Source organism: Leuciscus leuciscus, assembly GCF_965113295.1.
Source record: "Leuciscus leuciscus genome assembly, chromosome: 1".
Taxonomy (NCBI): Eukaryota; Metazoa; Chordata; class Actinopteri; order Cypriniformes; family Leuciscidae; genus Leuciscus; species Leuciscus leuciscus.
In genome coordinates, this window is record NC_138725.1 from 76,424,236 (window position 1) to 76,451,098 (window position 26,863).

Genomic DNA, 26,863 nt, shown 5'->3' on the forward strand with positions numbered 1-26,863 from the left:
AGGAAGACATCTTTATAGGATACAAGGGAAAGTGGGAAAAGACACACAAATAACCAGATCAAGACAGGAAGAAATTATACTAACAAGGATGAGGTTGGGTCATACAAAGTTGAATAGTACAATGTTCTTAATAAAAAAGCATGGAGATGGAAATTGTGAGTATTGCCAGAACAATATACCTGAAACAGTAGAGCATGTAATAATGTACTGTCATAAATACAATGAGGCAAGGCAGAGGCTTGTTAATGAGTTGAAAACAAAGAAAATGTCTTTAGAAATTAAAACACTATTGAAAAGAAGCTCAAGGGAAAATTTTGATTTATTATTTCTTTTTTTGAAAAGTACAGGCCTGTTAAAAAGGATATAAGTGTTTTTTTTTTGTTTTGTTTTTTTTAGTTTAACGTGCTGGTATATTTAGTTTGGGGATACGCTGATTTCACGCAGCCGTTATTTTGAAATCGAAAGCGAGGCTCCGGTGGGAAGAAAACCGGAAGTGTCGCCTTTAATCACAGGAGAGTCGTGAATGCGATGGCGTATTGTTGTGTTTAATTAATGATGTTGTGTCAATTCTAAAAATGTACAAACATTTCTTTCATACTTTAGACTATATACAGTGAAATTCATTTATAAATAAAATATTTTTTTTTATATATAATTCAGAATGTAAAAAACGAAGCAGGTATGAACTATATACATATCCTATATTGGATATTAACATCCAATAGTGTAAATCGCGGCAGCAGCTTCAGGTTGGTAATCCAAGGCATTGTTGTTTATCTTTACTTCCGGGGTTCTTCCCACCGGAGCCTCACTTTCGATTTCAAAATGGCGGCTGCGTGAAATCAGCGTATAGCTAGTAACTCCCGTGCCTACTCCAGTCCAGTGGTGGTGGTAATGCACAAGAAATAGTTGCAAACCGCCAATCAAAAAGAAGAAGAAGAAGAAGAAGAAGAAGAGTTCTTTGCTCATGCGCTTCACACTCCATTTCAGTAGGTGGCGGGAATGCACCTTTTAAGTTGGTTTGCCAACCGCCATTAAATCCTAGAAGAAGAAGAAGAAGAAGGAGTTCTTTGCTCAGTCTTGAGTTGACACTGGTGTAGTCCTTTAGACTAAACCTTCTGTGAGTGGTTTTCCCTGTGATTGTTTGCTTGTTACTGACCTTGCCTGCCTGTTTCTTGGATTACGAGTTTGCCTGCTGCTTTTGGATTGTTCTCTGTTTCTGACTGATTTTTGGATTTTGGACTTTGCCTGGATTGTGACTTTGGATTTTTGCCTGTTCCCTGTTGGATACCTTAGCCCTGCTTTAAAAATAAAGACCTTGAACTGAGTTAACGTGTGTCTCTGCATTTTGAGTCTCAACACACCACCTTGTGGCACCGAGGTAGAGCTCCCACCTGCTACGCAGGAGACCCGGGTTCGATTCCCAGTTGAGCCTAACAATTTACACTACAAACACTACTTTGTAACAGGAATCAATTAAGTGTAAAAAAGTATAAAGTTTAATGCATTTGTTTGTTAATAATCTGATTAATACTGCTATAGGATTTGTGCCTGCCTAAGAAGGATCTGGGACAGATGAAGGAGAGTTAACAGCAGCATCATGGCCATTTATTGAAGCTATGCATGAGGCCGAATGTGCTGCCAGTGGACACCTTTCCATCTGGTCACAGTTCCCAGATCAGCACCCCGACAGAATGCAAGGCTGGTCCCTCTGGTGCTGTTGATTTGGATTTACTGGAGCCTTTCCCCACCTTTCATGAGCCAGGACCAGCAGAAATGGAGGAACTGTGAAAGCAGGGCCTTCGGCTGATCATACCTGTGGATCTACAACACCAGAGGAGATTCCTACACCGTCCACAAGGCCAAGTGCAGGGATGGATAAAAAAACCCTCAGTTAGAAAGAGGCGTAGTGAGGAAACCTCCCTTGAAGTTATCAGAGAAATAGTAGCCAAGCAAGACCGCCGTCAGATGGAAGCAGAGCAAAGGAGGAACAGCAGTCTCTAAGAGCAGAACGGCAGATGGACCAGATGCTTTCAATATTAGATCAATTAGTGGACCATATGAGTAATAATTAATCTCAGTTTTTGTTTTTTAATATTTATGTCAGTTTGTAGGTTATGTTATTTCAGGTATTGATTGATTTTGATTCTCATAGTAACTGCGCTCGTTGCTGGTGGCAAGTTGTGCAAGTTTATGTATTGTTACTGTTTCACGGATTTGTGTGTAATAAATGCTCTTGAGAATCACAATTTGCCTTTATTCTGTCTACATTAAAGATTATTATCAGAAACACTTTAATTGGTGCTTGGTGAGATGGGACACTGTTCTACAAGTAATGGGAATACGTGTAGCTTCCTCTAATTTGTGATAATTGCCCGTTTTCACATAATTATGTTTACAATTGTACACACATTAGCAAATGGTTAGTTGTGTTTTTGCCTTAAGTGGTGTTTTCCTTCTCTGCTCTATTCTCCAATCACTTGTTTTGATGAAGCTGTCATGTGGGATAGCTAAACATTTCCAATTGCTTTCAGCGTGACATGGCTAACCGATGAACTAGATTCTTAAAGCAGAATTATTGAACAACAAAAAACAAAGACATAACATAGTTAAAGATTTAATGCCACATCTTTTACATGAAATCCTTAAAAAAAGTGGTTTGGAGGCTTGATCCTGATGTGGCAATTGCTCCAACAACTCTTTCCAATGCAGGATCCCGGGCCAGTGGTGCAAGTCCACGGCCAATGGCATTAAGTTGGTCTGGACGTGGATAACAAATGACCCGACCTTCTGACACCAGCCTCTTTATTTAAAGGGATACTTCACCTCTGGAAAGATGAATGTGTATTTAAAATAGGTCATTTATGTAGAAGAAATGTGAAATTATTTTAGAATTTGGAGCTTTCTAGACTGAGAAAAGCCAGAAAATGTATTTTTGGCTTATGTGGATGAAAGACAACAACTCCCAGAATGCAATTGCTTCGCTGCCCTAGGAGGCCACTCCCAAGCCACGCCTACCGGTTAGAGAGCGCAGTTGAAAACAAGAAAGCTAGGCTAGTGAGACTCCGTGACGAGTTTGCCGGTATTTCGAGATCGCCCAAAATGTCCGGGATACGGCTTTTGCATTCTACAGTCGCCATTCATTATGTTTACTGTGGCGAGCAGGACGAGGCTGAGGGGCTGCGGGAGAACGGCGCGAGCCCGGTGGCGTCATCACTGAGATGCGCCGGTCTCGTATCTCTCACGGAGGAGTGGGAATTTTCTTAGCAATGTTAAAACGCACATCAACCGATCACTTGTTTAGCGTTCATGTAAACACTACATTCAGATTCACCAATCGGAATGAATTCAGTTTGATTGAAACAAAAGGTGTGCATGTAAACAATGAATGGCGACTGCAGAAACCAAAAGCCGAATCCCGGACATTTTGGACGATCTCGACGGCCGGACATGTCCGGGAAAAAGAGGATGGTAAACCCTACTACTCAGCTTTCTCCTACTACTCAGCTTTCACCTACTACTCAGCTTTCTCCTACTACTCAGCTTTCTCCACAGAATCACAGTGCATTCTGGGAGTTGTTGTCTTTCATCCACATAAGCCAAAAATAAATTTTCTGGCTTTTCTCAGTCTAGAAAGCTCCAAATTCAAAAATAATTTCACATTTCTTCTACATAAATGACCACATTCATCTTTCCAGAGGTGAAGTATCCCTTTAAATAAAGAGCCTGTTAGCTTAGCTTCCAAAGAAAGACGGCTGATACAATAGGTGTGTTCGACATCGGCTGCGGCTGGATGTAACCGATCGGTGAGAGTAGACGCGTGCAGGCGGGGAGGAGCTGCAAACGGAGACATGAAGTCGGACACTTTCTGGTTCCCATAGTGACCGCTCACGTGGTGTTTGCATACTTTACCACAGCTGAAGTGAAATAAATGCAATATTTGCCTAATAATACACAGATGTTTCAGAGACATTTTCATTCAATACTTTATGTACTGCTTCATACAGCGTCTGTTTGAACAAGAATAAAGTTCAACATGAGCTACTATCAATGAAGTGGAGTCTACGTTTTTTAATCAGTTTTAATTTAATAAACATGACACAATATAACATCGCAACGACATGAAAAGAGTGTTTACTGTTAAAAAAAAACTGATTTGTGAACTTTAGAGGAACTAAAGGTGTTTGAATAAACACGAAACACACGTGATCGTTGTCATGCGGTGAATCCGGCCAATGGTGGAACAGTTGTGTCGTCATCAGAGCTCGTGCAGCCGCTCTGGAGAAGCAGCGCTGGCTGAGTTCTCCGGCTACTCTCGAATCACTCTTGCGGTACTTTGATGGCATACGTCACAGTCACGTGGCGTCGGCGCTGTATCAGGTCGGACAAAATTTCTAACCGGCATGCACTGCTTCAAGTCAGCCGCCAATCGGTCTGCGCAGAGCTGCATAGGTCGAACAAGCCTTATGTGTACATTCTGTGAGTGAGATCCCACCCTCTATGGGCGGGTTGAGAACATGAGGGACAGCCCCTACTACTGGCTGTAGTCTTTAGCCTCTGGCCAAAAAATCCTGGAAAGGATTTTTTCCAGACAAAAAATACATAAATCTCTCATCTCAGGGGGATATGAGTGTAGAAAGCACGGTAATTCGAAAATACTACAGGTTTTTTACTAATACAAAGCTTAATGCTAAATCCTGAAGTATCCCTTTAATGGGCAACTTTATGAACAATTCGACACACTGTAGATTTTGGGACCGAGAGAGTCCGTCCGGTGACTCTGTGGGACAATGCATGTAAAATGATGCAATAAAGAATTGCATGCGGAAGGTAAGATTTGTGAAAGTTTACATAAGATGCAAGCGTAAATTGAATTTGCATGCGCAAGAGAAGATTTGTAAAGGTGTAAATCCCCTTTCAAGTGTAAGAAAAAAATATTTGCAGCATTTTTACTGTTATTCATAAGTGTAATTCATGTATTGTGAAACTGCAGTCATGCTAGTGCAAAATAAATAGGATCTGTATTCCTCTGACTTCCATTTTTCCACGCTTACACTTTTGGCACGGGTTTTTGCACACAAATATGGCAAAAAGCACTGCAGGCCTGTGAACAGCAATCTGCAACCGAAAGCAACAGAGTCAGGAACTGCAAAACAGATTAATTGCATAAAATCAAACTTTGTGTAAGAAATTAACTGTTGCAAATGTCTAAATGGCTTGTTGTGTGCATGGGGCAAAAAGTTCCCGAAATAATCCGAAGCACAACATACGATGCAGTTCTCTTTCATCATCTCGTTTCGAGATCCACCTATGGGAAGGGCATCCGTACCTGACCTCTGCAGAAGCATCCAATTGCACCAAGTCTGGCTAGACAGACAGAAGCGCGCAGCCAATGCCAGGTAAGGCCACACCCCCTTACCTAAGGCATATAGCTGTCAGGCGCGCTGCTATTCCTCAGTTGACATTCGCTTCTCGCGATCTCTGCACTGACACAGTTCGGTTGGATTAACGTTACGCTGCTCACTTTCGAGTCTTCAGGAGGACATATCGCCAGATCAGCCTCCGCCAGACGTGAGTGACAGTCGTTTCTTCAGCCTATCCGCTGTGTTTTTTGCATCCGGAGCCGCCCGCGCTCTCGCTGTCCTTCACCTGCTCCTCCTTACATGGCTGCCCGCCACGGATTTTTCCGAGTTCTTCACCGCTAGCCCACCCATGGCTATGTGACCGTCTAAACAGCCGCTTCTCCGGGGAACAGCCTATCACGACGAGCCTGCCCGGCCGCGTGTGGTGCTCTAATCGCCGCTAAGGACCCTCTCGTTCTGCGCTGTTTGCTTGAGCTTAACACGCTCAAGAAGCTTTGGAGAACCCGGAGAATTGCGGTCATTGAAATTGCTGCACATGTAGCTTTTTACTAAGCCGGCTTTTAGTTGCACGACCCAGCGCGCCGTGCTCGGCCTTTCTGACTCGGATGGGGGACACGGTGATGATGACGCACTACCGGGGGACTCCCGGAGCGCCACCTCTCTAAATATTTGAGCTGACATCAGCCCAATCCGCATTCCCTGAAGAGGACATCTTCGCGGGAAAACCTCACTCTCGTTGACGAACCGGCCGGTTCCGGCGACGGGGATGACGCGGTCCTTTTAGCGTTCCCTAGGCTAGCGCTCACGCGGCTTTGCCTCAGTCCATCCTCCTGGAAGTTTGTAAGCGAGCGGCCGTTCGTCTCAACATTGTGTGGCCAGCTCCACAGAGCGCCACCGACCAGGATAGGAATATTTACGACGGGTAAGCGCTGAGACCACCGCCCAGTCTGAGGAAACAACTCTTAAAACTGGAGCGTCCCGCTAGACTGTTAACACGGTCTCACGGGCCTTGATGTGTTACGATTACGTGTTGAGGCTTTCAATTTATGCTCTGAACGCAAGCGGCCTGCCTGTTGTTCGACCGTTGGGAGTATCGAGCCCGCGTTCACGGGCCACGAGGACGTTGTGTGTGTGTACCCCCCCAAGCGGGGCTGTCGTGAGGAAAAGTACGTAGCAGTGTTACCACACTGCACGCACTTGGTTCCCCTCACCCAGTTATTAAAGGCTTCGGCCCCAGTGTTTCCCAACACAAAACACACACATTACTAAACAACACATTTAACAAACGAATCAAATGAATTCGTGCAGATTTATATATCTGCCAACATAGAGAGCCAATCTCTCTGATCCCATGCATGTCGCCCTGAGTCCGTCCACAAGAGGGCTCCATTGCCTCACAAATCAACTAGCTGGGCTCACACAGCTCAGTTGCGGCTGCCCAGCCATGTGTTTTTAGTGGACGTTGTGTGTGGAAGGCTTCGGCCCCTGTGTTCCCCAACACAAAACATACACATAACTAAATAACACTTTAAAACAAACGAATTAAATAAATCCGTTACAGAGAGAGTATCTCTCTCCGTGGATATAATTTTTCTGCCTGCAGTGTGTTTTTAGTGGACGTTGTGTGTGGAAGGCTTAGGCCCCTGTGTTCCCCAACACAAACACACACATAACTAAATAACACTTTAAAACATACAAATTAAATAAATCCGTTACAGAGAGAATATCTCTCTCCGCGGATATTATTTTTCTGCCTGCACTTAAGACTGCCCAGTTCATGTGTTCAGGAGATATGTGTGTTTTCCGCCCACTTTCAGGCCTTGAGAGGGAAAGTTTAGCACAGTGGACACCACACTATGTTCCCCTCACTCTGTCAATAAAGGCTCCGGCCCCAGTGTTTGCCCAACACAAAACACACAAAGTTACGAATCAAATGAATTTGTTTTGGAGAGAAGACCTCTCTCCGCAGAGAAAACTTCTCACTGCAGAGGGAGGAAATCCCTCCAAACCCCTGCATGTCGCCTCTAGTGTGCCCACTAGATGGCGCCTTTGCATCACGAATGAACCAGCTGGGCCCATACACCCCCGCTCCGGCCCGAGCGGGGGCGCTCTCGAGTCACGAAGCGGCTTGGCAAGCCATTTCAGCGCCCGAGTGGGTTTTGCGTACCGTAACCTAGGGTTACAGGCTGCAGTTTGCAATAAAACCTCCACTTTTCAACGGCGTTCTCTCTTCTTACACAGAAGAAAATGCCTCACACATTCTGAAAGAGGAAATTTCCTCCCTCCTTAACAAGGGAGCGATTCAGATGGATCTTATAAACCATGGTTTTTATTCCTGGTATTTTTATGTTTCCAAAAGGCGTGGTGCCCCCCGCCCTATATGGACCTTCGAATGTTGAACAAACATTTGAGGAAATACAATTTCAGAATGTGACACAAGGCTCTCTCACCCGTGCCATAAAGCAGAACGACTGGTTCACATCAGTCGATCTGAAAGATGCTTTCTTTCACATAAGTATCTACCCTCCACACAGGAAATATCTTCGTCTCGCCTACCAAGGCATTTGTTACGAATTCACAGTTCTTCCGTTCAGGCGAAATTTGAGTCCCCGAACTTTCTGTCTGTGTGTGGAGGCGGGCGTGGCGCCCCTGAGACTATCAGGGCTGAGAATTCTGAATTACATATACGATTGGTTCATCATAGCCAAATCGAAGGAGAAGGTGTCGCTGGACACCGGCCGGGTGCTCGCGCACATCACATCCCTCGGGTTCAAGGTGAATGCGAGCAAAAACAATCTGACTCCCAGTCAGAATGTCTTTTTCCTGGGCTTAGAATTGAACTCAGTCTCCTTGCGAGTGTGTCTCTCTCAAGAGCGCGTTCGCTCTCTGATGAACTGTCTGTCTCAGTTCAGAGAAGGGGCGAGAGTACAGTATCGCACATGCCTCAGGCTGCAGGGTCTCATGGCTTCATCTACCCAAGTTGTGCCGTTGGGTCTCCTGAGAATGAGAGCGTTCACGAAATGGGTTTTGTCACTACATTTCAGCCCGATTCGCGATCTCTGCCGCTCGGTAACAGTGACGCGCGCCTGCTTGGCGGCCCTGCGCCATTGGGAGAGCGAGAACTTTACGCTCGGGGAACCCCCTTGGGACGGTTACGATGCGGAAAGTTGTGACGACAGATGCGTCCTTAACAGGCAGGGGAACCACCCAGGAAGGCAGAATGGTGAAAGGTCTGTGGCTGAGCAGACTACGTTCAGCGCACATTAACTATTTAGAGCTTTTACCATTTGGAAAGCTCTGAATCATTTTCTGCCTCGCCTGCAGGGACATCCCGTTCTAGTACGGTGCGATAATACCACGGCAGTGGCTTATATCAACCGTCAGGGCGGCATGCGCTCGTCGAAACTCCACGCTCTAGCTTACAGGCTGTTGGTGTGGAGCAGACGGGTTTTTCTGTCATTACGCGTGACTCATGTTCGGGCATTCTGAACAGAGGCGCGGATCTGCTATCGAGGGGAAACCCAATCTAAGGGGATTGGCGTCTTCACCCGCAGATAGTGGAGATGTTATGGATGAGATTTAGACAGGCAGCCATAGATCTTTTCGCCTCGCGCAAAAACCACCATTGTCCTATGTTCTTCTCGACTAAGGGACGTGGACGCGCCCCTCAGGGCAGACGCACTGGCCCACCCATGGCCCAAAGTGCTGCTGTATGCTTTTCCTCCCCTGTGCCTGATATTTTCACACTGGCCAGGGTGAGAGAGCACGGCCTGTCTCTCATTCTGATAGCACCCAGGTGGCTCAAATCCCCGTGGCTGGCAGAGATAATCCCTCTGTTGTACGCCGAGCCATGGCGCCTTCCCCCTCGCACGGACATACTGTCCCAAGCCAACGGGGAGATTTACCACCCCCACCCGGACAGGGTGACTCTCTGGGCCTGGCCTGTGAGAGGACGAACCTAAATGCACTGGGGCTCCCGCCGCGTGTAATCGCCACTACTCAGAATGCCAGGGCCGTTTCCACACGATCCCTATATGGCTGGAAGTGGCAAGTGTTCAAAGGGTGGTGTGATGGGCGTGGTCTCACATCTTATCAGTGCTCGGTGCCTGATATTTTGTGTTTCCTGCAAGACCTCATGGAAAGAGGCAGGTCTTTTTCCACCATTAAGGTCTACCTGGCTGCGTTTTCAGCCTGTCATGTGGGTTTTGAGGGCTCCACCGTCAGGCAGCACCCTCTAACCCGCAGTTTTATGAAGGGTGCACGCCGCTCTTTGCCGGTCATCAGGAGATCTGTTCCAGGGTAGGACCTCTCCATGGTGCTGGAAGCGCGGTCTCTTTATCCTTTTGAGCCTCTGGGAAGTATTTCCCTTAAGCTGCTGTCCCTCAAGACAGCTTTGCTCTCGGCCTTGGCATCTGCTAAACGGGTCAGTGAGCTACATGCACTCTCGGTTCAACCCTCGTGCGCCAAATTCTCCCTAAGTGGAGATAAGGTTTCCCTTAAGCCTAACCCGGCCTTCATGCCGAAATGCTTCCCTGTGTTCACTTCGGAGGTTTTGGAGCTATCCGCTTTTCACCCTCCACCCTTTGCCTCCTCGGAGGATCAGGGGCTGAATGCTCTGTGTCCCGGTCGCGCTCTGCAAGCATGTATGACCAGGACCAGTGCTTTCCGCAAGAGCGACCAGCTCTTTGTTTCAAGGGCTCCCCCGCACAAGGGGAGTCCCATTTCAAAGCAATGCCTCTCACATTGGCTTGTGGACGCTATACTATGGCTTATGAAGCAAAGGGAGTGCAGCCCCCAGGGGGCATCAGAGCTCATTCTACAAGGGGCTTAGCCGCCTCTTGGGCTTTGTTCAGGGGAGTGCCACTGCAAGACATCTGCTCCGCGGCCAGCTGGGCCTCTCCTCATACCTTTGAGCGTTACTACCGGTTGGATGTCACCAGAACCTCGGTGGCACACTCGGTTCTAGGGGTAGGGTCCTCTTAGCCCTTTCCCACAGCCCCGTTGGGTTAACCAACGAAGAGTGAATGGGCCGGCTGGCCATGTTCATTCCTGTCACCAAGCATTCGCATTCCTTCTTGGGTTTAGCTATGTGCATTGGTGGTGCGGGGGCCATTATCATGTATGGGTCTCATGCATGTTTCATGCCCTGCTTGTCCACAGCAGTTTAGCGTGGCATCACCCTTGCAGGGTCATGTTTGTGGGACGTGTCAGGCACCGCCTCTCTGAGGTGACCGTCCTTCTCTGGCTTTCAGAACCTCACTGTGAGTGTATTGGGCAATCGGGGAGCTGTCCATGTCTCTCCCATAGGTGGATCTCGAAACGAGATGATGAAAGAGAACAATAGGTTACTGTCGTAACCCCGGTTCTCTGAGACATCGAGTGGAGAGATCCACCAGCTTCGCCCCGCTTGCCGCACGAGAAGCGAATATACTTACTGAGGAATAGCAGCGCGCCTGACAGCTATATGCCTTAGGTAAGGGGGTGTGGCCTTACCTGGCATTGGCTGCGCGCTTCTGTCTGTCTAGCCAGACTTGGTGCAATTGGATGCTTCTGCAGAGGTCAGGTAGAGGTCTGCAGAGGTCTGCAGAGGCCCTTCCCATAGGTGGATCTCTCCACTCGATGTCTCAGAGAACCGGGGTTACGACAGTAACCTATTGTTTCTTTATTTTGTTATATAAAAAAGAAAAGAAAAACTATTTTGTTAATGACTGGTCAGAAAGAAATAAAAGAACAAATGATGAGAGTAAAATTTACAATAAAATAAAATCACTGGTGTGTGTGTGTGTGACTGTTTGTTTATTTATTTTATAAAACAAAACAAAAAAACACTCTATTACATTTGTGTGTGTTCAGGAGGTGATTTCTCGATTTTGCCCACATTTCACTCTCCAGTCCAGTGTGTGGCGGTAAGTCACAATCGTTTGTTTGCCGACGCCATTAAACCTCAGTCCTCAGAGCAAGAAGATTTGATTCCGAGCTCCAAGCTACCAGATGATGGCAGTAATGCACTGTAAAGTGCGGTTGCCAATAAAATGAAAAAGAAGAAGAAGAAGAAGAAGAAGAAGATTTGATTTCAGCTTGATCTACGGTGTTTTGTAGTGTTACTGGCATGATACAAACTGTTATAACTGTACGTTAAGTCTATAGAAAGATGCCAAGAGTCGGGTCAGTAAATGACTGTAATATTCTCATCCTCACAGTCGTGACTAGAAGTTTTGAATCGAGCAGGAATATCTGGAGTTGCTGCAACTGAACTGAGAAGATGGTGTTTGTTAAAGAGGAGATTGAGGAGGACTCGAGTGAACCAGAACCATGGAGAATAAAACACGAGGAACAAGCAGGTTGGTGTCTATTCTAGATTCATCTCTAATAACTGTTGTGGCACATTAGGCTAACAGAGCTTTAGACACAAGCTGTCCGCGGAAAAAGGTATCTTACAAAAGCTTTCTATTTCAGATAAATGCTGTTCTTTTGAACTTTCTATTAATCAAATAATACTGAAATAAAAATGTAAATAACTGTTTTCAGCCTTGATAATAATCAGAACTGTTTCTTGAGCATCAAATCATCATATTAGAATGATTTCTGAAGGATCATGTGACACTGAAAATTCAGCTTTGATCACAGGAATAAATTACACTTCACTATATATTCACATAGAAAACAGATGTTTTACATTGTAATATTTCACAATATTACTGTTTTATTTTTAAAGACATACAAAAGAGTGTTTATTTGTATTTATAAAATTGCAAATACTTTGTGCATGGCTGAAACTTAGTAAAACATCCTTGAGAAATGGAAGGCAATTGTTTAAAGGGATGGTTCGGAGTAAAATCAACCTAGGGTTCTTTGCACCATGACATCGAAAGTTTGTAAGTACATCAGGAGTTTATCTAAATAACACTTGGTATGGAGTTAATATAGTGCCATAATTAAACAAACAAATCCAGCATTTTGCAAACAAACTGGATCTACTTTGCAAAAGAAAACGTACTCGGTTACTAACGTAACCTCGGTTCTCTCTAGAGAGGAAACGAGTACTGCGTAAATCTTACGCTAGGGGAAAATCTCTTTTCCGCGAGATACTGAAGCCAAAAATTATCCTTAATTTTGAAATAATGTAAAACGCGTTGCGGCAGCATGCAGACACAGGCGAGACGGCTTGTGCGCCTATTGGCTGCCCTGCGGCAACTGCAGCAGCCTATCGATAAGGCCCACTCGTGACGTCAGCTCCAATGGGGGCGCTTCGCGCCCAATACGTCACGTCCCGCCAGAATGGGCGTGGTCTAGGGCTATAAACATAGCTTCGAGAGGCTAGCTCACTGGTTTTTCATCGCCGAAGCGAACCAGAGCGTGTGCAGGCACGGCAAGATACGCAGTACTCGTTTCCTCTCTAGAGAGAACCGAGGTTACGTTAGTAACCGAGTACGTTCTCTTACGAGAGGTACTCTCGTACTGCGTAAATCTTACGCTAGGGGAAACAGTGTAAAACGCCGTGCATGCTAAGATCCAGCACCAAAGTCCCAAGGGCAAGTGCCCGGGCTCATATAGTACATGATCATAAGGGACTCACAGAGAGCCCAGGAAAGAGTGGCTAGAATAGCATCATTCCTGTAATAATATAACATCTTATAAGGAGCAGTTATACTGATGATGTGTCGTACAGTCAGGGCGACCCCCGGCCTGGACTGACGAATATAGTGGGTCTTACACACTGCCCATAGAGCTGCGCGATCCAACAGCGAGCATTTGCTCAAGCAGTTTCAGTATTCTGGCCCGAACACATCAGGGCAGACAGTACCGATTTTAGACCGAAAGCAGCTTAGCCTGCAAGGCGGGAACCTCTAGGTTATAAAACCTTATAAATGTAGACGGGGAGGCCCAGCCTGCCGCCATACAGATATCTTGCAAGGCAATCCCCCTAGACCAAGCCCACGACAAGGCCACGCCTCTCGTGGAGTGTGCTCTGACTCCAAATGGGCACTGTAAGCCCTTAAAGGTATAAGCCAGCGCTATAGCATCAACTATCCAACTGGATAGGCTCTGTTTCGACACGGCAAGTCCCTTAGAACGTCCGTAGAGTGAAAACAAAGAGCTGCTCTGTCTGTCTGAAAACAGACGTGCGAGACACATAAGCTCTTAATGCCCTGACTGGGCAAAGGAAGCTTGCGTCTCCTTCCCCGTCAGAGACCGGTAAGGCTGACAGGGAATGACCTGCGCCCTAAACGGTGTGTTGAGGGATTTTGGAACATAACCGTGCTTAGGTTTGAGTATAACTCTTGAGTCATTAGGCCCAAACTCCATACACGTCGCGCTTACTGAGAGCGCGTGTAAGTCCCCTGTGCGCTTCACTGAAGCGAGAGCCAGAAGAAACACTGTCTTGAAAGACAGGTGTTTAAGATCAATCGTCTGTAAAGGCTCGAATGGGTCACCTTTCATGGCTTCCAGCACTGTAGAAAGGTTCCATACAGGGACTGAGGGAGGTCTGGGAGGATTCAGTCTCTTAGCTCCTCTAAGGAAGACGATGACTAAATCGTTCCTTCCTACTGACTGACCCAGCGTTGTTTTTGAGAACGCTGCTATGGCCGCCACATACACTTTGAGCGTGGAAGGGGTCCTGCCCTTGTCCAACTCCTTTGACTCCTTTGCGGTGGTCAACCGAGAGGGGAGGGCTGGGCGAGTCCCGTAGGACCTGTCATGTCTATGTGTGAATGTGGGCGCGGGATAGCGGGCACATTTACAACACTGAGAGCATTGTCCGCCTGAGCAGAGCGAATGCACGTTGGTTTTGTTTTTACAGAAACCTTGAGATATGCGGAACGTAGTGTTTGTGGGCACTGGGCACATTTACCACGTTTAATGCGCAATCGACCTGGGTCGATTTCATGTGCGCGAGCCCTGTGTGACGGGCTGTGTTTGTGTGTAGGAATTTCGTCTACTTTCGTAACACCATCGGCCGTGGCCGGGATACCAGAAAATACACTCTTATGGGATTTATCTGGGTAGCCGTAAAAGCGGCGTTTGTGTGCAGGCAAGCGGGCTGTTTCGCCGACTTGTTTACTGCAGAATACACTGGAACAGTTGCATTTACTGGAACTGAACAAGCGAGAAGTTGCCATAGAAACAGAGAGCGTCAACATGCTGGCGTTTGTTTGCAGGCGTGCGTGTATTACAGCAGGCTTGTTCACTGCAATATTGACATTTCCAGTCGTCTGAACTTCAGAGGCGGAAACCATAGAAACAGAGTTTGGGTGCAGGCGAACGGGTTGTACCACGCGCTCGTTGGCTGCAAAATACACATCTGCAGTCGCCTTTTCAGGGAACTGCCAGAGCGAGAATTGACGGCAAAAAGTGTGTTTTGCCGGTAGACCCGGGATTCGATCGCGGGTCTCTCGCGCGAAAATCTGATGATCTACCACTGGACCACAGAGGAAGACACATAGACATTCAGTAGCGCGAGTATTATCAAAGAGCGTCAACATGCTGGCGTTTGTTTGCAGGCGTGCGTGCAAAACAACAGGCTCGCTCACTGCAATATTGACATTTCCAGTCACCTGAACTTAAGAGGGGAATGAGAAATGTGTCAGGAGTGGAGGTCGGCCCGGCCGCAGCGGGGCTAAAAACACCCTTTTCTCCTTTCGCCAGTGACGCACGGGAACCATAGAAACGGTGTTTGGGTGCAGGCGAGCGGGTTGTACAGCGCGCTCGTTGGCTGCAAAATGCACATCTGCAGTCGCCTTTCAGGGAACTGACAGAGCGAAGCATTGGCGGCATAATATATCTGCCGTTAGACCGGGATTCGAACCCCGGTCTCCCGTGCGAAAAACCTAAGATTCCGCCACTGAGCCACAGGGGGGAACACAAAGGTGTATAGATGCATGAGCATATAAGAGAGCGTCAACATGTTTTCTTCGGCGTTTGCTTGCAAGCGTGCGTATTACAACAGGCTCGTTTGCTGCAATATTGATATTTCCAGTCGCCTAATCAGGGAACTGAGTTGTCTTTTCGCCGGTGAGTGACGCGTGAATGGGGCGCAAGGGCAGGGTAGCTTTCTTGTAACGTAAAGAAAAACTAACCCCGATCGTCCGCTTCCAGCCTCCCTTGTGAACGGCGCAGTTTGCGCGGCTCGAACAGAGGGAGAGAGAAAGCTAGCCCCGTGACCGTCCGCTCCTGACATCCCCTGTGAACGGCGCGGTTTGCGCGGCTCGAACAGAGGGAGAGCAGGTATCATCCCCCAAGGAGGCAAGGCAAGCGGGCGAACCGGCGAGCTTTGCGGGTTGGGGGGGGGCGGAGGAGCAGTCTCGGAGAAGGATGCCAGGTGAGTCCTCAGAGTCACCATAGGCAGTAACTGGCTCGCAGTGAGGGCGGTCGCCGTCAGCGAGCGCGAGCGCGAGAGCTGCGTGATCCTCAGGAAAGGGGCGTCTTGAAAAAGACGCCCGGCTCTTTTAGTGCAATGAGAGTGTGTGTCGCGGCGGCGAGCACACACACATACACAAAACACAGTAGCAGAGAAAGGATATAACGCCGGATAGCGCAGCAGGAAGGCGACTGAAGGCGGCGCGGCCAGCGGCTTCAGAGTGTCGACTCGTCCCGCTGAAAGGCTTCTTCAGACGGCGCGGCTTCTCTCCGGATCCAGCGATGCGAGAGCTTCGCTGAAGAGATGAAAAATCAGTGAGCTAGCCTCTCGAAGCTATGTTTATAGCCCTAGACCACGCCCATTCTGGCGGGACGTGACGTATTGGGCGCGAAGCGCCCCCATTGGAGCTGACGTCACGAGTGGGCCTTATCGATAGGCTGCTGCAGTTGCCGCAGGGCAGCCAATAGGCGCACAAGCCGTCTCGCCTGTGTCTGCATGCTGCCGCAACGCGTTTTACATTATTTCAAAATTAAGGATAATTTTTGGCTTCAGTATCTCGCGGAAAAGAGATTTTCCCCTAGCGTAAGATTTACGCAGTACGAGAGTACCTCTCGTAAGAGAACTCGTCTCGCAGCACAAACTCGATCTGCTTTGCAAAGGAAAACTCGACTTGCAAACAAACAGAAAGCAATGTGCAAGTACAAAGGTGAATTTGAGCGAAAATGCAGTGGAGTAACACATATACATTGTTTTGCAAATGTGCCTAGATGATATTTCACAAATAAATACAAACCATCCTACAAATTGCATGTAACCTTTGAACAAATACCAAATCTAGTACATGCAAATTCATATCTGTCTGTTATGATTGTGAGACACTTGGCTTTTCATGAGATCTCTCGGCTCGATTTTCTCACAAATGTGTCCAGGCAGATTTTCTCACAAATGCAGTTGAGCAACTTCCTCTTCTAAAACAGTAGATGGTGCTAAACTAGGGGATTCATTTAGCGCTAGTCTCCCGGGAGAAGCACTGATTTGAAACTTGCTTTTGCCAGAGCTGAGGAAAATGACCGGTTAACAGGCGTGTTTCTTTATTAAACTAATTAAACTAATAAATCTCCTGCTTAACATTAATCTTGCACACAAAAACATTTTTTAACACTTAATTTTACTTTCCCTTAAAAGAAAAAAGTTCATAAAACTCAAAACAATGAAACAATTCGTATCACTTCAAATGTGTCAGTTTTGTGAACTCAAGAAAAAGAAAGTTCTAAATACTCAAAAGTTCATTTGTTTGAACTAATTTGTTTAAGTTAAGTTTACCCTACTCAATCCATTTAATTATTTTGAGCGTTAGGGTTCATCTGTGTGAACGGGCATTGTATCGACAACATTACGCTAAACTTTTCAAAAAAATGCAAAACTAAAACTTTTCTGTTTTAAGTACATCGTTGTTGTTTAAACTTACCCTAAATTCCTTTTATTTTCCAAATGTCCCAATTGTTTTTCATCTTTCGAATGATTTCGATTTCATTTTAGGCCTGATAAAAGTGAAAGAGGAAAGACGAGATCTGAATGAAGTGGAAGAGAAACATCAGTAGGCTATCAGAAAGCTCACAATGTCTTCGCTGGAGAAAAATTGCTGAGTTTCTACAAAACTGAAAACGGTTGCTTACAAAGCAGCGTTCAGCAAACAGAAGTCAGAAGGCATTTTGCCTGTTCTCAGTGTGGAAACACTTTCACACGCAAAGAAAGCCTTAAGAATCACATGCTGATTCATGGTGGAATAAGGCCTTTCGTCTGCACTGAGTGTGGAAAGAGTTTCACACGGATAGGACACCTTAAGGCACATTTGGTAACTCATGCTTCAGAAAAGCTTTTCACCTGCCATCAGTGTGGAAACTCTTACACACGTAAAGTAAACTTAGAGAGTCACATGTTAAGTCATACGGGGAAAAAGCTGTTCACCTGCTCTCAGTGTGGAGTCTCTTACGAATTTAAAGAGAGCCTGAAGCGGCACATGTTAACTCATTCTGGGATAAAGCGTTTCAGCTGCTCTCAGTGTGGAAAGAGTTTCACCCGTAAACCAGGATTAAATAAACACATGAGAATTCACACTGAAGAGATGCCTTACGTTTGTCATCTGTGTGGGAAGAGCTTTAAATGGAGGACGAGTCTCGCAGCTTATCTGGACCATTCTCACTCTGGACCAAAGCAATTCAACTGTGATCGCTGCAGTAAAACATTTACTTTGCCCTCGTTATTGAAGAATCACCAGAAAGTTCATATAACAGAGAAGCCTCACATCTGTCCTGTTTGTGGAAGGCAATTTCAAAGGGTTTACTATTGTAAAAGGCACCAGAAAACACACGAGAGAGCGAAAGACTGATGTGCTGTGTCGGGATGGATATCGTTAAGCTTTAAATGGTGTCACTACATTTACAGATACTTCTGATCAATCAGGGACTTTAATGGTATTCTTCACTGTTCTTTTTGTTATTTAATTTTGTTAAAATTTCCAGCTATTACACATCTTCTGAAAGAGTCCTGAATCTCCTGATCAAAACATAGACGAAGGAAAAGCAGAAACAAGCGATTGCATTTGTAAAATAACGCGATCATCAACATTAAACAGCTTATAAATCAAAACTGCCTGATGTTACTGCATGAAATGTCGACCCAGGACGAGCTACAGGAATGTGAAGCATTAGGGGTTTTGATGGACTCCATCTGTGTTTAGATCACGGTTCTGGATCCGATCTAGATGTAGTATTTTGACAAAAGCACGATCTCAGCTTTTGGCTCAATGTTGCTTTTTTTTATGAAACGTTCCCACATTCAACTGTTGATAAAGGAATGCATGAAGCTTGAATAAAACAGGAGGAAAACCAAGCGGTCTGTTCTTTCTTTTGATATATTGCATATTCAGATAGTCATACAACAAAATATTCTGGGGAGCCATGACATTTTTGTGAAAATTATTAAAAATGCATGCGATTGCTGGCAACTTTTTCAAAAACGCTGGCGGGAAAGAGTAAAAAAAAAGAAAGAAAGAAAAGAATTAACGTTGCTTTATATTGTTTTACATTAAATATATATGTATTAAATGTATATATTTTAGCAAAAGAAAAAGCAACGTTTGAACAAATCGCTATTCTACAAATTAATATAAAACATCTATTTGTAAATGCATTTTTAGTGTTATATTTATATACATAAGATACAAGAACAAACAAAGTACACAAAACAATGTAAAAAAAAAAAAAATACAAATCAAATAAACATTGCTCTCTTTATTTCAGGAATTTCTATTAAAGGCAACAGTGGCAAGGAACCAAAACTCCATCAGTGACAGAATGGAGAAAAAAACCTTGAGAGAACCCAGACTCAGTCGCTCAGTTCTCCTCTGGCCAACCAGTGAACAGTGTATGATTATGATAAAGGTTAGCGTTACAGGTCAGAAGTCAGATTCATGAAAGTATTAATTCATTTTACACAGTAAAAGTATTCATTCCAGTAAGTTGAAGCAGCCAAAACCTCACAATTTGGCATTACTTTGGTCACATAACTGAAAAAATACAAAACGGATAGGAATAAACAATAAACCTCACAAAAACTCAATAAAAGTAAATTGTAACAAACAGATAAGAATACAATGATGGCATCAACAAATCTTGCAATATGACTTTTATCTGACTTTGAAGTGTGTGTGTGTGTGTGTGTGTGTGTGTGTGTGTGTGTGTGTGTGTGTGTGTGTGTGTGTGTGTGTGTGTGTGTGTGTGTGTGTGTGTGTGTGTGTGTGTGTGTGTGTGTGTGTGTGTGTGTGTGTGTTTTCAGAGACAGATGCAATTGCAACCTTAATATGTAATGACTGTTATTAAAAAAATAAAGGCTAAACATGAAATTACCACAATAACCAGATTGTGGCAGATGAGAAGCTATTGGCTCATAGAAACCCTAATTGTTTTCACGTTTTGCTTACTAATTTATATTTAGACTATAGCCTGCTTAGGCTAGATAAAATCACTACGTTTAAGAAATATAATTTTGTCAAAGTTTAGCACTTTTTTGTACAGAAGTATAAAGTAGGAACAGTCCAAAAACTCTCATTAAAAACAAAAACCTTTTTGAAATTGTGAATGAATTACACAAATCCAGCAACGATCGCTTCATTCATAATCTCTGAAGCCAGTTAGTTCACCGCATGCACTGATCTATAAATCTCCCATTTTAATCAATGAATCTGACTAAACTGCTAATGACTGTGAGGTGTGATTAGGTTTAGGAGTTTAGGGTTAGTATTAGGGGTTAGATTAGGGATTAAAGTTTACAGAATAACTTCAAATGGTCATTAAATGTAAGTAGGCCTATTAAAAATGGTTTACAATATACATGGGCATAATAAATATTGTATTAAACTGGCCTATTTAACAGCATATTTGCAGACCACATAACATAAAGTGCGACTGATTAATGTAAAAAACAGTAAATGAGTAAATAAATAAAAAATCAATCAACATTTATTTCTATAGCACATTTAAAAACAACACAAGTTGACCAGAGTGCTTTACACTCTCAATGTTTAAAACAAACACACACTGACAATACACTCACTACACATAAGCCTAACAATAGTCTCCACACATAAGGGCGACTGTAGTCCTGCAACAGAGTAGAGATGCGTTTTCAACATGGATTTCACACATTCCACTGTGTTCTGTTCTTTTGTGTTGGTCAAGAGACTCCTAGTGGTGAATAGCTCACACTTAACGTTTAATATGCAAAAAAAAAAAAACCTTTTTATAATTTCTTCATAAGTATCTGTGGATATGTTGACAAGAAGCAATGGAAGAAACATATCCTTAATTCAAGTTACTCAGCGACTCATTGGTGTGTGTGTGTGTGTGTGTGTGTGTGTGTGTGTGTGTGTGTGTGTGTGTGTGTGTGTGTGTGTGTGTGTGTGTGTGCAAGTGCTGCAATACCTTTATTGGACTGATTTATCTTCATCTTCATGGTTGTCTACACTTACCTTGCCATTCACCTGTTTAAATAAACTTGTTACTCATTATTATTCCTGTTTCCTGACAGCAGGATGATGATGCATCAGTCAATGTGTTATTATAGGAAATAAATAGGAACATTTGCTAATTTAATTATAGCACAAAATGTCCAAAAATTAGAAGGGTAAGTTGATGTCACGGTGTGTTTCAGGCAGAAGACGAAGGAGAATCAAAAGTACTGTGTAAGCACCGAGACGCATGTGTGTGATGCTGACACAGGAGCTGGCCAATCCTGAGCCGGCGTTCTGATGTAGAACCTGGAAGCACTGCAGTGTGTTTACTATGTCAGCAGCATAAACACATTTGTTTAAAAAAAAGAAGAAAATAGCAATTTTGTGTTTAGTTTACTCCCCCCAGCTGTACCAAACCGTGACTTCAATACACTCTCAGAAAAAAAGGTACAAAAGCTGTCACTGTCACCCTTCAAAAGGGTTCTAATATGCACCATTTAGCTACTAATATGTACCTTTGAGGGACTTATATATATCTTAATTAAAAAGTAAAAATGTAAGTGAATAAATCACTATTAAAACTGGCAGGGTGGTTACGCTGGGAATGCTGCTGGATTCAGGATTTCTTCTTTGCTCAAACTGACCGGCACCAAAGCCAACAAACCAGCCGTGAACCTCCTCCATTTTGTTGCAATGGTGAGTGTCGTGATGATGTCACAAGAGCCTCACTTTCATTACGCCACTTCAAATGAAAGGAAACTACCAGATGATGTCATTATGATGGGATGGAATCAGTCGGACAGAATTCTAGATCAAATTCAGCATGAGTGATTTTTCTTCTTCTCACTACAGGAGTCTGCGAAGAAGGATAAAGACTTGCTGATGTTTCTCAGCCGCTTGAGTCACGTCGCTCAAGCTTCAAGATCAGGAGACAAACAAACCTCTTAGATCAGTCTAGAAGAATATCAGCGGATGAGTGTCATGAAGCCAGTCTGGGTCAGATTCACCCCAACATCAACACAAATTATATGTTACATTTAAAGGTATAGCGGAGGATGTTTTACTTCCTGGTGGGTAGTCTAAACTATTGGTCCTCCTAATTGTCAATCATTCTGGTGAATCAATCAAACTTTTCAAAAAGTGGAGAGGGCGGGTCTTATCTAAAATTTGGAAAGATCCTCCGCTATACCTTTAATGTAGAAAATAAAGGTTTAAAAATAGGCTTTGTTTGTTGTGACGTTATTTTCATCAGCTTTCCACAAAAACAAGCCGTGCTCGTAGGACTGTTCCTCAGTGGATAATATTAGAGAGTGAACGATCAGCTGTTTCTGTGGTCAGGTCGTCAGAAGAGTCTGTGCTGGAGGATCTTTCTCGACTACAAAGCCGAGTCTCAGAGCTCAGAGTCAGAGCTCAGGCAGATGCTGAAATCCAGATGCAGACCAGAACATTTCTAGAGGTGCGTGTGTGTCCAGATCATGTTCACAGATGCTGATGCTCCTGTTCAGCGAGGAAGTCCATCACTTCTTCCTTCAGGCTGTGAGGTGAGGCTGAAGGAAGCTCAGGATGAGCTGGAAAGCTCACAGAAGAGCAGCAAGGCTCTGGTGGAGTTCCTCTGTGAAGATGACAAGTCCTTCAAACTGGAGGAGGCCTGTGTGATCGTCCACGGCTTCTGCCATCGCTTCCAGAGAGCCGTGCGGGCGAGCAACACTGATGCTGACTGCACTGTCTCTTTAAAGACTAACTACCAAATCAAGTCCAAAATCACCAGAGAACTAAAGCTGCTCCTTTAAAACAATCTGTTTTTCAGCCTTTTACAATATTAGATATTAATCTTCCTTCATGGAGTTTCTCTGAAATGCCTTAAAAGTTGTTTTACTGTCTTTAACTAAATAAATGCAAGGGAGAATCATCATTTATATTCACTAAACTCTTAAAACTAAACTAAAGTTGAAATCAGAGACTCTATTGAAACGTCTGTCTAAACTCTTATTGCATTCGGCTCCACTTTGACCCAGAAGAGGTACAAGCATTTTATTTAGTTTATTAATCCACAGTTTTTAGTACGACGATAGAATTTTGTAGGTTTGTTAAGACTGTCAAAATAAAATAAAAAATAATCTGATTTTAATGTTCGAAATATTAACCATTTAAACTGTGGCTTCTGCGTTCGGGTCTGTATTGATGAACCATTGCAGCATGAAAAGATTCAAACTGTTTATCATCTCATTTTTTCATATGGAAGTACAATTTTATTAATGAAATGTTTACAAACAAAATGTAAATTTTACTGAGTAATATTGATGTTGTTTTGTTGGAAAAAGAATATGTAGGTTTCATAAATTTAGACTGTTTTGAGCAGTCATGAGTTATAAGTTTCAAATGAATTTAATTAAATCCATTGAAGTCAATGAAGTTCTCTTATTATATGTTCTTGTACATTTCATCTAATGATATATTCAAATAAAATATCTCATATTGATACAAATGTATCTTTTCTTGCATCACACTGGTTTTTGCTCTAGTTCCTTTTTTTTTTTTTCATTTTAAAGAATTTATCATTTTTTATGAATAAAAAGGGGTTAAATGAAGTAATAGCATGTTAAAAACGTGGTGACATTCAAAACTTTAAAACTTTAGTGCATTCACTCATTAATGAGAAGTCACTGATTAGATGCAAAATGGTTTAAGTTGAACAATATTAAGTTGCGAGTGTTTTCTAAGCTCACGTTCCTCCGGGTCCAAACAGAGCACAGTAAATGATGAAGTGAAACTCATGTGATGGAGGACATGAACCCCTGCGCTCCGCTTGATTTAACTTGATCTTTGATTCAGGTCAAACTGATTTACTTTAGTTACAGGGACAAAATAATGATGTTAAACTTCAATGAAAATCTGATGTTATATGTAATAATTCAAGATCCCAAAGCAAATATGTTGAAGTAAAACTGTGTGTGAGTTCAGTTTCCATTTGTACATGTTGAGTTTCTTCAACTTTGATGCACTTTACAGATGAAAGAGATTTAATGCTGATCTCTGATAATCTGCTGTGTTTTCTGTTTATGAAATGATAAATGACCAGAACGGATGTTCTATGTAATATTTGTAAATGAGGGGAATTTGAAATAAAGGCTGAATTGATTGTTACTCTTTGTAAGTCTGTTTATTTGACTGTAATCTGTTTTGGTTTAAACTGATTCACCCTTTTCATTTCAAAATCGTATAAGTGCAAAACATGAAAATAAATATACGTTTTTATATACACATGAGATACCTCTCTTTCTCATATATATTTATAATGTTTGCTTGTACTTAATTCACTTTATTAATTCACATTGTAAACTCCTTCCTGACCAATTTACCTTTCATTTACCTTTCATTTACCTTTTTACCAATTTACCTTTCATTTACCTTTCGGCCTTTCAAATGTCAAAACTTTACAACAATCATTTTCTGTTCAACTAATTTATTATTTTGCAATTTACGCAAATCATACAAAACTAATATTAACATTCAGACTTGAAAGAGCAATAAGAATATTGAGTTCTTCTAGAGCTGTAGTCAAGACCACCTTTGTCGAGTCCAAGTCAAGACCAAGTCCAAAGAGGTTCGAGTCCAAGACAAGGCCGAGTCCAAAAAGGTTTGAGTCTGAGTCAAGACCGAGTCCAGGGGCCTCATTTATAAAACTTTGCTTAGGATTTGCGTCAGAAGTGGCGTATGGGAGCGCGGGGCACAATGTAACACGGGGCTAGTTGTAACACACTTGTTTTAAATACTTTTTTAAAGTAATTTAAATACTTTTAATAAACTACAAAAAAAAAATTTTTTTGGAAGATATCCATAAACATTTATTAAACCATAGCAAAAGTACATTTCTTACTTAATTACATTTTTCATCTCTATTTTTTGTGTTTATTTAAAATTAGACAAATCTGATATTATTTTAATCTCCAAGATGTTATTTAACAGTTGAGATAGTTCTTTAATGCTTCGCTAACTAGCAGAAGACACTAGCAGGGTTTAAACCCCAGTTGTGCAGGCGGGGGCATGTTGTCACACTGCGTTACAATGTGCCCCTATTAGAAATATGCTATTATATTCTATAGTTTTATTAATTTTATTGAGAAAACGTGAGAAAAAGGTGAATAAAGACTGAGAGTCAATGTTCAGAAATGACTAATTATTTATTTGTTTTGAACTATGTTGTATAGCTGTGTTTTCATGTGTTCGTAGTCAAAACTCAAAAATGAGTTTATATTTAATTATTAAAAATTGCCATTATTTTATATGAAAAAGTTTTTTAATTGTATTTTATTTAGAAAATATTTTAGTTTGTCAGTTTAGTTTAGTTTATTAGATCAGATAACATTTTAAGCTTTTTTAAAACATTTAAAACATTTAAAAAATAAATACTCTGAACCATAAGTAGATTTACACAAACTGAGAAAGTCAAAAAGTGTTACTTCTTTGTGCCCCGCTCTCCCCTATGGATGAAACATAGAAATATTCGGATTTATAAAACCGTGCACACGCACATCCTACGCAGTTTTCCCTTAATAAATCACAATCAATTCTAAATGTAGCGCAGCTTTTGCGGCTTCATGTCACGCCCATAGTTGCCCATAAATAGTCCGTGAAACGCCCGCAAGTTAATATTCATCGATTGCGAAATCATGGCAAACACAGAGAGGAAAACCAAGAAACGTAACTTCACTCACGCGAAAGCGTGAAGCGCAAGATCAGCCATTGTACGTCATTACGCATTGTGATGGCATCATGGCATTTTATTACTATCCATTTGATTGCATCTGACAAGCTACAGATGTGTTATGAGGATGAATTGCATAACATGCCAATATTATTGCAGAACATATTTCACTTTTCTTTTTGCAAATATGTGTTAATTTGCATTTCTGTTGTAATCTTCGTTTGATTTTGTTTGTTTTACACTGCAGATCGATCAAACGGGTGTTCGTGTAGGCTGTTAATTGTAAGACTTGCTTTGTGAAGTCTTCATGTTATTTATGAGAGGCAGTATTGACATTTCTTTTACACAACGGTCTACAGTTTCACACACTTTCACGTGTTTCTTTCATCTGCCGACGGTGTCGCCATTTCTCATTTCACCCGTTTTTGTGCGTACGCCTGGGTCAGAGTTTGCATGAAGGACCGCACATTTTCCCGTCAAGTTTGCTTTTTACAAATGCCAATTATTGCGTAGAGAGCGGCGTACGCCTTCTTTTGTGCGTACGCAACGTTTATAAATGAGGCCCCAGGAAGGGACAGGGAAAAAAAGTCTTATGCATGACATTATCAAGACAATAATTTTGGGTTATTATTTGTTGATCTAAAAGCAAAAACAGTGTCACAACACCCAGGATTTTTAAGTATATAGATATTCCCCTTGATATCTAATCTAACCTAATCTAAATAAAACAGAATGATGACATATGGTGATACCTCATAATAGCAGTGTTAGAACTGATATACAAACACCAACCCACTGCTACGTACTGTACTAGTACTGAGCATTTGAGCAACTAAATGACAATATAGCTTCACTCCAGTAAAATATATCTGTGATAATTTCTTCACGTTAAACCAAACTTTTATTTTGATGGGTTTCTGAGCGTATCTGACGATGAAATGCTGAAGATGAACGTGTACTTGAGTATGTGTTGTACATGAACCTGCACTCATTTGCAGAGACTCGCTGAACAACCAGACTTTGATAGCAGTCTTTAATATTCAGAATCACTACCATATAGCAATTTGATATTATGATGGGCAGTGAATAGACGAATCTGTTATTTCAGCTATGCGCCGGTATTGCAGTAGCAAATAGAACATTTTATTAATGAATGAAAAATAAACAATGAGCATTTATTTTTATTTTATTCTGATTTAAAATTATAATTGCAATATTTTTAACATAATTCAGATGTAGTCTCACATATAAAGGTGTTTAAGGATAATACGTACTACATTATTTTGACATAAACCACATTACAGTTTTTAAACTTGTAGAAAATAATATAAAAGTTCTCTTACGAGAGGTTCTCTCGTACTTGCGTAATATCTTACGCTAGGGGAAAACCTCTTTTCCTCGAGATATTGAAGCCAAAAATTATC

General features: G+C 42.8%; 2 protein-coding genes across 5 annotated transcripts in view; one reads left to right on the forward strand and one right to left on the reverse strand.

Moving 5' to 3' along the window:
* Nucleotides 1-26,863, reverse strand: part of LOC309510091 (NACHT, LRR and PYD domains-containing protein 3-like) — a 168,530-nt gene that overhangs the window by 65,228 nt on the left and 76,439 nt on the right. The window lies entirely within an intron of this gene.
* Nucleotides 11,413-22,775, forward strand: LOC309476939 (FH2 domain-containing protein 1-like). The gene is made up of 5 exons (XM_082140090.1): nucleotides 11,413-11,704; nucleotides 19,026-19,166; nucleotides 21,323-21,561; nucleotides 22,073-22,136; nucleotides 22,189-22,775. The coding sequence occupies exons 2-5, from the start codon at nucleotides 19,080-19,082 to the stop codon at nucleotides 22,522-22,524; spliced, it is 726 nt and encodes a 241-aa protein (XP_081996216.1). The 5' UTR covers nucleotides 11,413-11,704; nucleotides 19,026-19,079; the 3' UTR covers nucleotides 22,525-22,775.